Source organism: Ursus arctos, unplaced genomic scaffold (assembly GCF_023065955.2).
Source record: "Ursus arctos isolate Adak ecotype North America unplaced genomic scaffold, UrsArc2.0 scaffold_18, whole genome shotgun sequence".
NCBI classification, from domain to species: domain Eukaryota; kingdom Metazoa; phylum Chordata; class Mammalia; order Carnivora; family Ursidae; genus Ursus; species Ursus arctos.
The window spans coordinates 53526861-53538680 of NW_026622852.1; the positions used below are offsets into that span (position 1 = coordinate 53526861).

The window sequence follows — 11820 nt, forward strand, 5'->3', positions numbered from 1 at the left end:
CCCGGGCGGAGGCTCCACACGAACCCCACCCTGCCCACAGGGGCACACAGAACCCCTGCCACCTCCCTCCCTTGCTGCCGGTCTCCTTTAAGAATGAGTCTGTTTGGCTTCCACATCTGGATTCCAGAGGTGACCAGAGAGAATAGGGAGGGCTTGGGGTGGGGGGGACTTGTGGTAATGAACTCCAGCTGGCCACAGAGTGGGGGAGGGGACCTTCTTCCTGAGGAAGCTTTGGAGGAGAGGGCGCTCTCAGTGGGGAAGTGGGGCTGGGGTGGGGGCTGTGATTTTGGTCTCTGAGCTCCCTCCTTGATCCCTGCCCCCTCCCAGTCGCCCTGGGCAAGGCCCCCCCTCCCCCTCTTGGGCTGGGCCCTCTATCGTCACTGGCGGGGGCGCCAAGCCATCTGGACCTCATTACCCCAACCCTGGCCTCTCCCCGAGCATGGGGCCCCTGGAAGGGACGGAGTGTGAGGTGGCGTGACGCGGGGGTGGGGGGGTCGCTTCCTGCTCTGTGGCTCAGTCAGGCTGCCTAGACCCCTCATGGGCTGGGTGTGCTGACTGCCGGCCCCAGGACTCCTGGTGCTCTTATGCTGGGGGTTCTTATATGTTGGGCCGGGGACAGTGCGACCTGGGGCTGAGGGCTACGCTGCAGGGGCATGTGTCCAAGAGGGGCCCCCATCCTCTTGTGGCGGGGTCTTTTTGGGCTTTGTGCATATATTTGAGTTGGGGCATTGGGGGGGGGCGCGGTGGGGGTGGGCAGTGAGTGCCGGGAGGCAGGGTGTGTGAGGCTGATGACTGTGGGGGGGGGCATTGGAGGAGAGTGTTTGGGGTATAAGCATCTAGGTGTGGTTGGGGGAGACTGTGTGTGCCTGAGGTAGGACTCTCAGGCGCGTGTGTCTGTGCTCGGTGTGCAAGTGAAGGTGTGTGTATGTGGCAGATGGGCTTGAGGAGGGAGTGTGCAAGTGGAACGTCTGAGAACGTGTATGTGCTCAGGATGGAAGGCTGGGAGAGAGCCGGTGTTCCATCGTGTGGGTGCGTGAGTGTGCACACGTGCGTGCCCCTGAGATGTGCCAGTGTGCTGGGACATGAGTATGTGATTTGAGTTTGGGTGTGGGAATGTGTGTGCCTGAGTTTTGGGGGTGTGCGTGTCGAGTTGCTGAGTGTGTGTGTGTGTGTGTGTGTGTCTGTGATGTGAGTGGATTTTTGCACTAGACCAGCTTGCGGACATGGAGGTGGTCTGGGCTGCAGGGAGGATGATCTGTCCCCCTCTCTCCCCAGCCGCCAGCCCTCTGGTCTTTGGGACTTGGGTGGCCCTCTGGGCAGACAGGCGGCTGCCCATATCCCCAGTCCTCATTGTTCCCCCCCATCTTCTCAGGCTTCCTCTGCCGCCCGTCAGCACCCCCATCCCATCTCACAGCAGGGTGCCCCCCTTCCCTCTGCACCTCCTCCCAGCACCCCCTGTGCCTCCCCCGCCCCAGTCCCCTGCCCCGTCTCCGGGTTCCGGTTCTGGGATGGCGGGTGGGGGTCGGTCCAGCTCTCCAGCAGCGGCGCCGAGGGTCTAACCCAGCCCAGCCTAACCAATGTGCAGACTACTGTACAATTTGGGAGTCCTGAACAGATAGTCTAAACACTGGGTAGACGGAGTGGAGGTGTCCTTTGGTCCATCCAGGCAGCAGTGTCTGTCCGTCGGGTGGGAGCTTCCGCCTCATGTCCTGGAGATCCAAGGCCCCCAGCCCCAGCCCAGCCAGCCCGTGGTCCCCTCTCTGCTCCCGACTCCCCTTCTGCCTCCTTTGACGTGGCAGGGGTGAGCGGGAGCTGTGGCTGGGAAGGAGGGGCCTGGGGAGGGGGCCGGCCAGCAGGAAGGGAGGGGTGGGGGGAGGAGGCCGCTCCTACCTAGAGTCCAACCCCAGAGCGCAGGGCGGGTGGTGGCGGGGCCTCCCTCGAACGCTTCCAGATGTTCCCTGGCCGCGTGTGCAACTTCCTCCTCTCCTCCCCCAGCGGCCCTCTGGGGCTCCCGGCCACCCGCCTGGCATAAAGAAGGCTTTATGTAGCCCGACGGGCCAGGCGGGTGTGGGGGGCAGAAGGAGGTGGGCAGGATGGCGCCAGGACTGGGGAGCAGGGTCCTCCTCAACCCAGCCCCCCCCACCCCGCCCCCAAGCTGACCTGGGATCCTGGATCAGGCTCCTGCCCGAGCCTGAGTCCCTGAGATCCACACAGACATCCCCAGCCACAGCATGGGTTTGTGGTGTGGGCACCTGGGGCACCAGCGGCAGAAACCCTTGTCCTCCCAGAGCCCCATCCCGGAGTACCTCCTCTGAAGACCCCTGCGCCTCCTCGAACATAGCAGCCTACAGACCAATGTCGGCCCACAGCAGACATACACAGGTGTGCACATAGGTCTGGCACCCACGTGCCCATCCACAGATACACATGACTCCCCCCAGACGACTACAGATGAACCAGACGTGTTCACCCCGTGCAACAAACCGTATGCGTGTAAGCGTGCGTGCCCACGGTGTGCCCCCCAGGCACGCCCCATGCAAACACAGGTATTTACAGTTGTCACACACGCCTATGAGAGCGCGCACACAGCCGCCGTGACGCACACACGCTCCCACGGACCCATGGCCATGCTGGGCACCTCCTTGGGCACACACACGTGCACACACATCTATGCTACACAGACACGTGGGCACGCACACATGATGGTCACAGGGTACGTGCTGCAGCTGGCATGTGTGTGCACAAGCACACCACTACACACGTGTTGCACACACAGACGTACCATCTCCAGGCTGGTGCCGTGCGCCTGATTGCTAACACATGGGCGGCTGGGAGGGGCGGATGGCGGCGTGGGCTGAGCCAGCCCTTTGAAGCTGCTGGGGCTGGTGGCCCCCCTTCTCTGGCTCTATAGTCAGGAAATGAAGTCAGCAGCTTAGCCAAAGCAGGTCCTGTTGGCCAGGCCGGGGGGCGAGAGAGGCTTGAGTGCGGGGTCCCTGGCTGGCCTGGCCTGGATGGTATCCAGGGCTTGCTTGCGGTGGGACTGGGAGCCACTCTTGGTCTTGCCACCCGGCGCTCTTGGGCTCTGGTACAAGCACACAGAGGTGGTGGGAATGGCTTGAATGCCATTGGGAACCAGAGGCGCCCGGCAGGCTCAGGGCTCCATGGCCGGGCTTTCTTCAGACAGCACGCGGGTGCCCCGAAGCTCAGGGCCAGCCCCAGGACCCCTGCCCCGCCTCACCACATGGAACACTGCTAGGTTGTGAGGCATAGCGGGGAGCAGTGCTGACCCCGCCCATCGCTCCCACCTCTATCCACAGGAGAAGGAGAAGAAATACATGCTCTCCGTGGACAACCTGAAGCTACGGGACGTGGAGAAAGGTTTCATGTCAAGCAAGCACATCTTTGCGCTCTTTAACACTGAGCAGAGGTGGGTCCCCAGACTGCAAGCCCCAAACCACCCTCACTGAGCAGAAAGGGGAGGGACCTGTCCCAAGCCCCCCAGCAAGTCATTCCTTTGACAAATATTTAGTCAGGCTCTTGGTGAGTGCCTGCTCCGCGTAAGACACTCTGCCAGCCACAGGGGACAGAGAAGAGCCCGTCAGGCCCGATCCCCTTCTCGTTGCTCAGTGTCCATGGGTTTGGTGATGGTACCAGGCCTCTCACCTCCCAAGCCAGGGCTGACTCCTGTGGGCTTCCCCTGACTCAAGATGAAGCGTCAGTAGAGCTGCCATCATGGGGGTCCCAGAAAGCCAGGGAGGGAGCCAATGGAGGCTGCATGGTCGGGGATGCCCCTCTTATGAGGGCTCATTCCACCCCCCTTTTTTTTAGTCCCTTTCTTTCTTTTTTTTTTTTTTTAAAGATTTTATTTATTTATTTATGCGAGAGATGGGTGGGGGAGGGAGAAGCAGGCTCTCCGCAGTGCGGGGAGTCCAATGTGGGACTCGATCCCAGGACCCTGGGATCATAACCTGAGCGGAAGGCAGATGCTTAACCAACTGAGCCACCCAGGCGTCCCAGGAGTTGTTTTATTAACCCATCTTCCAGGCGAGGAAACTGAAGCTTGGCAGGGGAGGGGACTTGCTCAGGGCAGGACAGCTGGGAAATGAGAAAGCCAGGCCGGGCCCCCGGGCATGATACCCCCGATCCGTGCGTGCCCTTACCCGCCTGCGTGAATGGGCGTCACCCTTCTCGCCTCACCGCCGGGCTGTCTTGCAGGAATGTCTACAAGGATTACCGGCAGCTGGAACTGGCCTGCGAGACGCAGGAGGAGGTGGACAGCTGGAAGGCCTCCTTCCTCAGGGCTGGCGTCTATCCTGAGCGTGTCGGGGTGAGAGGCAGGGCAGGGAGGGGGCAAGCGACTTCCAATAGAGGGCCCTGGGTCACCATCTTCAGTGATGCCAAGTCATGTCACATTTTCGAGCCCTGTGCGGCTCAGAAATAGCATGGATCCTCCCCCTGCCTGCGCTGGGGTGGGGTCAGAGTTAAGCCTCCTCCTGTCCTCCAAAGCCGGTTTCTCGTGACCCTCGTCTGCCACAGATGGCATTTCCGACACCCCCTTCATATCATGGCGGCTTTTTGTAGCTACCTTCCCTTTCCTTCTCTCTTTCACTGTGGTGATGTCTGGAGTTGCCTTAGAGTTGGGGTAGAGTGCCCTGGGTTCACGCGCCTTTTCCTTTCTGTGTGTGTCTGCTTCGGCTGTGCTTGCTGGTGGCGGCGGTGGCGGTGGCGGTGGCCATGCTGGTGTCGTGACCTCTATGGCTTTGGTGTGGGCCTTCCAGGACAAGGAGAAAGTGAGTGTGGCCCTCCCTCGCCTTCGGCCAGGTGTCTCCAGCCTGGCAGCCCCTCTGGCCAGGTCTTTAGCATCAGGAAGGGACCTTGGAAGGTCTTTCCTAATTGATGGACTGGGAAACTGAGGCAAATTCTAGGCACTAGACAGAGAGCCGAGATAAGGCTAAATGAGGGTCTGGGGTCCTAAGAGGCACTGGGGTGGGCAGAGCGCAGATACAGAGCGTCTGGGGGAGCCCGCGTCCGTTCTCTGTATGGCAGTGTTCCAGGCACCCGTGGAGGGGCCGAGACCCTGGGGGTGCCCGGAACCTGGCTGCGAGGGCCCAGCCACCCTGATGCCCTCTATTCTCAATGGCAGGCCAGCGAGACTGAGGAGAACGGCTCAGACAGCTTCATGCACTCCATGGACCCGCAGCTAGAGCGGCAGGTGGAGACCATCCGGAACCTGGTGGACTCATACATGGCCATTGTGAACAAGACCGTGCGGGACCTCATGCCAAAGACCATCATGCACCTCATGATCAACAATGTGGGTACAGCCCTTCGTGGGTGCAGGGAGGCAGCGGCCAGGTTGGCCTGGGGCAGGCACAGGCCAGTCCCTTGGGATCAGGGCTAGCGAGGCAGGTGTAGGTCCACACCAGAGCTGTCCAAAAGAAATATAATGTGAGCTTTGTATATTACATCGCGGTCACATACCCAAGTTGTTCCGAACATGCTTAAACATTACCCAAAAGGAACTAAGAATCACACCTTTTGAGAACTCCCAGACCACGTGTTGAAATGCACACCCCACAGAACCCCCACCACCCGTGGCTCAATGAAACAGCACGGCCCCCAGAGGATTAGAACTGTGTTTGAATTCTGGCTGTGCCACAGATTCTGTTTGACTTTCAGAACACTACCCTCTCTGAGCCTCTGTTTCCCCATATGTAAAAATATGGATAATAAAATAATAGAGTCGAGGAGGAAAGGAGTATAAAGCGCAGAACAACACAGTGCCTGGCACATGGCAGGTGCTCACCACGTATCTGAATGACGCATAAGTGAGACACAGGCCTGCGGCGTAGAAACCTCAGAACCCCTCCACCAGTACCCCAGAACCTGGGCCAGGTAGCACCTGCGGAGTATAAGGAGCACATTAACCCACTGCCTACACGCAGAGACTCACATTGCACCCAATCGAGGAACGCATTTACACCTGTTACTCAAGGGCTCAGAAAATTTTCAACTGTCATCTACCTTATTTTGGTCCTGTGGAGCATGCAAGTCCTCGGAAAGGGTGTAACTAACGACCCCATTTTATAGATGGGGAAACTGAGGCTGAAACAGAGCCGAGTAACTAGGGGTCCTGGTTGCATGATAGGCCCTGGGTGCCTTCCCATATCTATGACCTTGGACAGGTCACTTTTCCTCTCTGGACCATCTGAGAAAAGGACAAGGATGGGGGCGGGGAAGCGGGGGAGATCTCCGAGTTCAGGCGGTGGCAAAGCCAGGACACCCCTCCCCCCCAGCTCCCAGTCCAGCGTACAGTCCCGCGGGGCGGTCAGAGTGGTACAGGCGTCAGGTCCCAGCCCGTCCTTCTGTTCGCGCGCCCACAGACGAAGGAGTTCATCTTCTCGGAGCTGCTGGCCAACCTGTACTCGTGCGGGGACCAGAACACGCTGATGGAGGAGTCGGCGGAACAGGCGCAGCGGCGAGACGAGATGCTGCGCATGTACCACGCGCTGAAGGAGGCGCTCAGCATCATCGGCGACATCAACACGACCACTGTCAGCACGCCCATGCCCCCGCCCGTGGACGACTCCTGGCTGCAGGTGCAGAGCGTACCGGCCGGACGCAGGTACCAGGGCCGGCCCCCACGGCCCCAAAGCCCCCCAGCCCGGGGCCCGCGGGAGGAGGGCCGGGACCGGGCAGTGGCGCGCCCGCGTCACCGGAACGGCTCCCACCTGGAGCAGGGGGCGGGGCTTTAGAAATGGGCGGTGCTTATTGCGGGGCGGGGCTTGCCGTGGAGCGCTGGCTGCGGGGCTGGGTGGAGCTGGAACTTTGGAGCCACCGGAGGCGGGGCTTAAACTCCGGGAACAAGTAGGGCGCGGCGGGGTGGGGCTTCCGCGCATGGGCGTGACCGGCGCTGGGCTGGGGCGGGGCCTCAGGGTGGGGCGGAGCTGCTCATCTCTCCCCTCCGTATCTTTCGCGCCCTGTCGCCCGCAGGTCACCCACGTCCAGCCCCACGCCGCAGCGCCGAGCCCCCGCCGTGCCCCCAGCCCGGCCCGGGTCGCGGGGCCCTGCTCCTGGGCCTCCGCCTGCTGGGTCCGCCCTGGGGGGGGCGCCCCCCGTGCCCTCCAGGCCGGGGGCTTCCCCTGACCCCTTCGGCCCTCCCCCCCAGGTGCCCTCGCGCCCCAACCGCGCCCCACCCGGGGTCCCCAGGTGAGTAGGGGCGGAATACGGTGGGAGAGGCCACCGGGCGGGCGTAGCCCGGAGGGAGGTGTGGCCAGAGCCGGCCCTCTCCATCCAGGGCGCTCGGACCGTGGGTGCCGGAGCCACCGGACGTGTGGCTGAGGGCTGGCGGAGCCTGCCCCCCAGGGAGCGCTGAGTCCCGGAGGTGGTCCTTTCTGGGGAGGGGGCCGTGGGACCCATCCCACCTGCCCCCTTCTTCCCAGCACTTGCATGGCGCTTCCCTCCCTTTTCACTTCTCTCTCCCACACATTGCATTCCTCCTCCTTTCTCCTCGCTCTCCTCCGTTTTCCATTCAGCCCTCAACTTCTCTCTCCCAGCCACTAGTGACCTACCTCAGGTCTGGGGATCTCTAAACCCAGATCCCCTCCAGATGTGGAGTTTTTCACTACACTCAGGGCTACTCTGAGTCCTGACTCTTTGAGCTGTCCCAGGGGTTGTCTGGCCTCTGGCCCACAGGAACAGAGGCCAGGCTGTGACTGATCAGCAAGGTGTGTGATGTGTGTGTGGGCGTGCACACGAGTGTGAGTGTAAGAATGGCATCCAGGCATGGGCTAGGACACGGAGCAGCTGGGAAAGGGGACTGGGAACCATGGGACAGTCTAATGGCTTTCTTCTTTGGCCCTGTCTCTGGCCCTGCCTGGCCTGGGCCAACGTGGTGGGTGTTGGGGCAGGAGAGGGTGAAGGCTGCCCCATCCCCAGAGATTTCCAAGGAAAAGGCTTCTACTTCATCCCTTGGATTTGCCTTCTTGATTCATGACCCTTTTTCAAGGAAGCTCATTCTGATGTCTCAGTCCCTGTTTCCACTGGCCACGTTCCTTGAGGAAGAACACATCAGACCAATAGCCTCCACTTGTGTTTCCAGATGGCTGGAGGGTAGGGCCTAGCCTTCATGGGTCTAGCCTCTGTGAACCCCAAATGAAGCAGAGAGGGGACTTGTTTCCACGGTGATCTGATGACCAAAGCAGGTGGGGTAAAGCAGGTAGCGTGGTGTTGGTCAAGAACACGGGATTGGAGTCCAGAGGTTCATCCTGGGCTTTAGGCAAGTGACTTTCCCTTCCAGGGCCTCAGTTTCCCTTCTACCACATGATATTTAACATTCTGCCTTTCTCCCAGGGTTGGTGTGAGGATCAAGGGAGACAGTGACTGTAGAGAAGCTTCATGCATTGCAAATGTGGCTATAGGAGCACTTTGCTAACTTCCCTTGTGAGTGCAGATTCTTAAGGGTATTCGACACGCCCAGGGCTGTGCTGAGGGGTGACATATGGGAAGAGGAAGATTTGGCGCCTGCTCTAACCCCAGTCTTGCTAACGCACAGGAAAAGCTTGGCAAGTCCCAGCCCTGCCTCGGGGAAGAGAACAGTCTGGGAAGCTTTAAGACAGATTGACCTGGGGGAGGTCTGGGGGCTGATTGAGATAAGGCTCAGGTGATGAGGAGTCAGGGACATCTGGGTACGGAGCGGCGGTGCGGGCAAAGGTTTAGCGTGGGATGCATTGAGGAGAGCCGCTGGTGAGAGAAGAATGCAGATAGAAGGAGGAAGAATAAGAGAAGGTTGCCCTGTTCGGTGGGGCAGGCTGCAGAACCTTAAAAGTTCACAGAAGACTTTGTCTTCTTGGGACTCAATGCTGTGGGGACTAGGGAGCCATGGAAGGTTCTCGGGCAGAGAAATGGCAGCTGGACCCTAAGAAAGCAAGACCCGTCCCTTATGGAGCATTGCAGGTGGCCCTCTGAGCACGCCGGGCACGAGTGTGCAGGGAGCTGGTGCAAATGCATCCTGTGTATGGGCGAGCTTCTGTGTTGTGACTCAGCCCACGCGTGTGCTTCAATGTGCCGAGTGGCAGCATGCCCCGGGTCCGTGCTGCACGTGCCGGCCAGTGAGGGTGCTGGGCAGCGGGAGGTGGGGGAGGTGTGTGCGTGTTGTTTGTGGGCATGTGTGTCAGTGTGTGCATGCGGGGCCGTGGGGCCTCCCAGCATGTGTGTGCACGCCCGGGCGTGTGCGTGTGCGTGACCCCACCCCCAGGCCTGCCCCGTCCGTGTGTGTGAACTGCCATGTTGATTTCGTGCTGTCTTTCAGAATCACTATCAGTGACCCCTGAGGAGCGTCAGCCACGGTAGGTGCATACATGCCTCTCTGCCTGCTGCATGAACCGTGCGTCTACCCCCCGCTGCACCAGCTCCACACTGGGGGGCGCACCGGGGACCTCAGAGCCAGGCTCCAATCCCTCTCCCTTCTGCAGCTCCAGACTTATTCTTTCCTCTTTCTGTCCTCGCTGCCAGCTGGCTCTCTCACCTCCCTCTCAGCGAGCCTCGGGACTCAGTGCCACTGCTCAGGACCTCCATGGCTGAGCCTGGGGAGCTCTTGGGACAGGCTCCGCGCCCAAGCTGGCAGACACGGGTGCTCTCGGGAGCCATCAGAGGGCAGAGAGCTCATGGTTTATGGTGTAGAAGCAGGGAACTCGTAGGGGGTTGTGCGTGGGGCTGGACTCAGACAGCCAGAGGCCTTGGAACTTCGTCCTGGGGGTGCCACACTCATTCCCCAATCTGAGCCGTGCTGTTGGGAGCCAGAGCCGTGATAGGGCAGAGGAGGTCAGGGCCGCACCTGCTCTCTCGTGCCAGCAGCTGAGGAGCCATCTGGGGGCGAAGGCTCTGGTCAGTTGCTGTTTTCGGAAAGTCGGAGGGCCCTGTCCACAGCTCACCGGCGAGGCAGGGTCATGCAGGCCATCTCCCTCCCTCCTTGGTATTGTCATGCCTGTGAAGGCATGACAAACGACTGTGTCCTCAACCCCAGATGAAGCGCCGCAGCCAGCTCACGGGCTCATGGGCCTGGGGCCTGGTGCTCCTGGGGTGACCTACACTTTTCAGCCAAGGGGACGCCAATGTCCACCGACCTAGGCGAGTCAGCTTCTCTGAGTCCCACCCTGGCTGGGCCGCACAGTGGCCCAGCGACCCACCTGCCACTCTGTCCCTGCCGCTGACTCTTGCTCTTCTGCTTTTCCCCAGCAGGAAGGGCCCAGCCTCACCTACGCGACCTGTGGTCCCCCGACCAGCTGAGGCTCCCCTCTTAGACTTATAAGCCTGTGGCCGTTGGCATCCGGCTTGCCTGACCTCCCTGCCTCCCCAGGGTCCCTTCTGAGGACTCCGGGCTTTCTGTCCACCCAGAGGGGCCTCCAGTGCCCCCTCCAGCCATCCTTTTAGCTTTGCCCTCCTGGTTCAAACAGTGTTCTTTCTCCTCCTGTCTCTCTCCATGAGGACTGGTGGCTGTGGCCTGGGGTTCGCGGCCCCACACTCCGAGGCTAGGGATGGCCCCGGGCCAGTACGTTGCAAGACAGGGGGGGCCGGAAAAGAGGGAAGGCAGGGGGCCCCGAGCATGTGCCTGGAGCTGTGGGTGCACTGCCTGGTGGTGTATGAGAGACCGGCGTGCGTGGCAAGGGGAGGGCCGCCCCGGCCTCCCCCCACCAGACCCCTGGGAAGCTGTGGCCCCCACCCACCTCCAATTCCTCCCGCCTTCCCTTTCTCTCTCCTCCATTCCAGAACCCTCGCCCCCACCCTCAGCTTCGTCTTCTCCCCCTGCCCACCCACCGCTCCTGCCCCGCCGGTCTTGGCTGCCCTTGCCTTACCACTTCTCTCCCTCCTTCTCTCCGTTCTCTCTTTGCTTTCTCTCCAACTGCCAGCCGATCGGGTCAGGCAAGTCCATCCCGTCCTGAGAGCCCCAGGCCCCCCTTCGACCTCTAACCAGATCCCTCTATTCCTCGGAGACCTCCCTTTCCAAGCCTGCCTGGATGGCTGTTCTGTGACTTGACAGTGGCTCCCCAGCCCCAAAGCCCCCCCTTCATCTGTGACTTAGTCTGTTGTAGTGGTGAGCTGACACATCCAGGCGTGATGTTGGTGAAAACTTGTGCCCCTCTGTGGTATTGCTCCTACCCCATTCTATAAATAACTATAAATACTCATATATATATACACACACACACACACACACACACATATATGGCCGCCACAGCCTCGCCTCTAGTGTTGGGAATCAGTCACCATGCTGTCCTTGAGGAGTCTTGTGGCCCAATTACCAGGGAACACGGTCACCCTGACATCCCCCTCTCCAACGTGTGCCACCTCTGATGAGCCTCCCTGTCATGCCCGGCCTGTGGACAGCCACTTTTCCGTCCCTCCCCCGCTCGAGCCCGGGGGCGCTGTCCTGGCAGCTGTGTGGCTGTCTTCCACCGGTCTTGCTGTCTTTTGGCTGAGAATAAAACCCATTTCTGGACGATGGGAAACTGCCCTCTGCCGGCTTGTGTTCTTTGTGGAGTTCAGGGGAAGGGGAAGACTTAAACACTGGGATGCAGGGGTGGGGAAGGGGCCAGCCATTGCTAGGGTGCTGTAAGGAGTGGCGAGAAAAGGCCCCACCCTTTGCAAGGCCTACTGGGAAAGCACCTGGGAGTTCAGGGGTTCTCATCCTGGGAAGCCTGCTCTGCCCACTAGGGGGCAGGGGCACCGACTCGGCCTGGAGGGAGGATTGGGGGCACTGGCACGCACTGTGGAGGGACAGGACAACAGGCCCCCAGAGGGGCAGGGTGATGGGCCAGAAAC

The 11820-nt window shown here is 60.8% G+C and overlaps 1 protein-coding gene across 15 annotated transcripts in view; it reads left to right on the forward strand.

Moving 5' to 3' along the window:
- Positions 1-11507, forward strand: part of DNM1 (dynamin 1) — a 44817-nt gene extending 33310 nt beyond the window's left edge. For 4 of the 15 annotated variants that reach the window (XM_026514061.4, XM_026514064.4, XM_057313780.1 and 1 more), the window contains 7 exons: positions 3318-3427; positions 4216-4327; positions 4779-4790; positions 5144-5314; positions 6384-6625; positions 6994-7209; positions 10237-11507. In XM_026514061.4, the coding sequence (XP_026369846.1) occupies positions 3318-3427; positions 4216-4327; positions 4779-4790; positions 5144-5314; positions 6384-6625; positions 6994-7209; positions 10237-10309 (936 nt within the window). In that variant the 3' untranslated portion in view covers positions 10310-11507. Of the gene's footprint in view, positions 1-3317; positions 3428-4215; positions 4328-4778; positions 4791-5143; positions 5315-6383; positions 6626-6993; positions 7210-9310; positions 9351-9782; positions 9785-10236 lie in introns of those variants that run through there. The other 11 variants (XM_026514074.4, XM_026514075.4, XM_026514068.4 and 8 more) reach the window with 9 other exon arrangements.
- Positions 11508-11820: the final 313 nt, after the last annotated feature.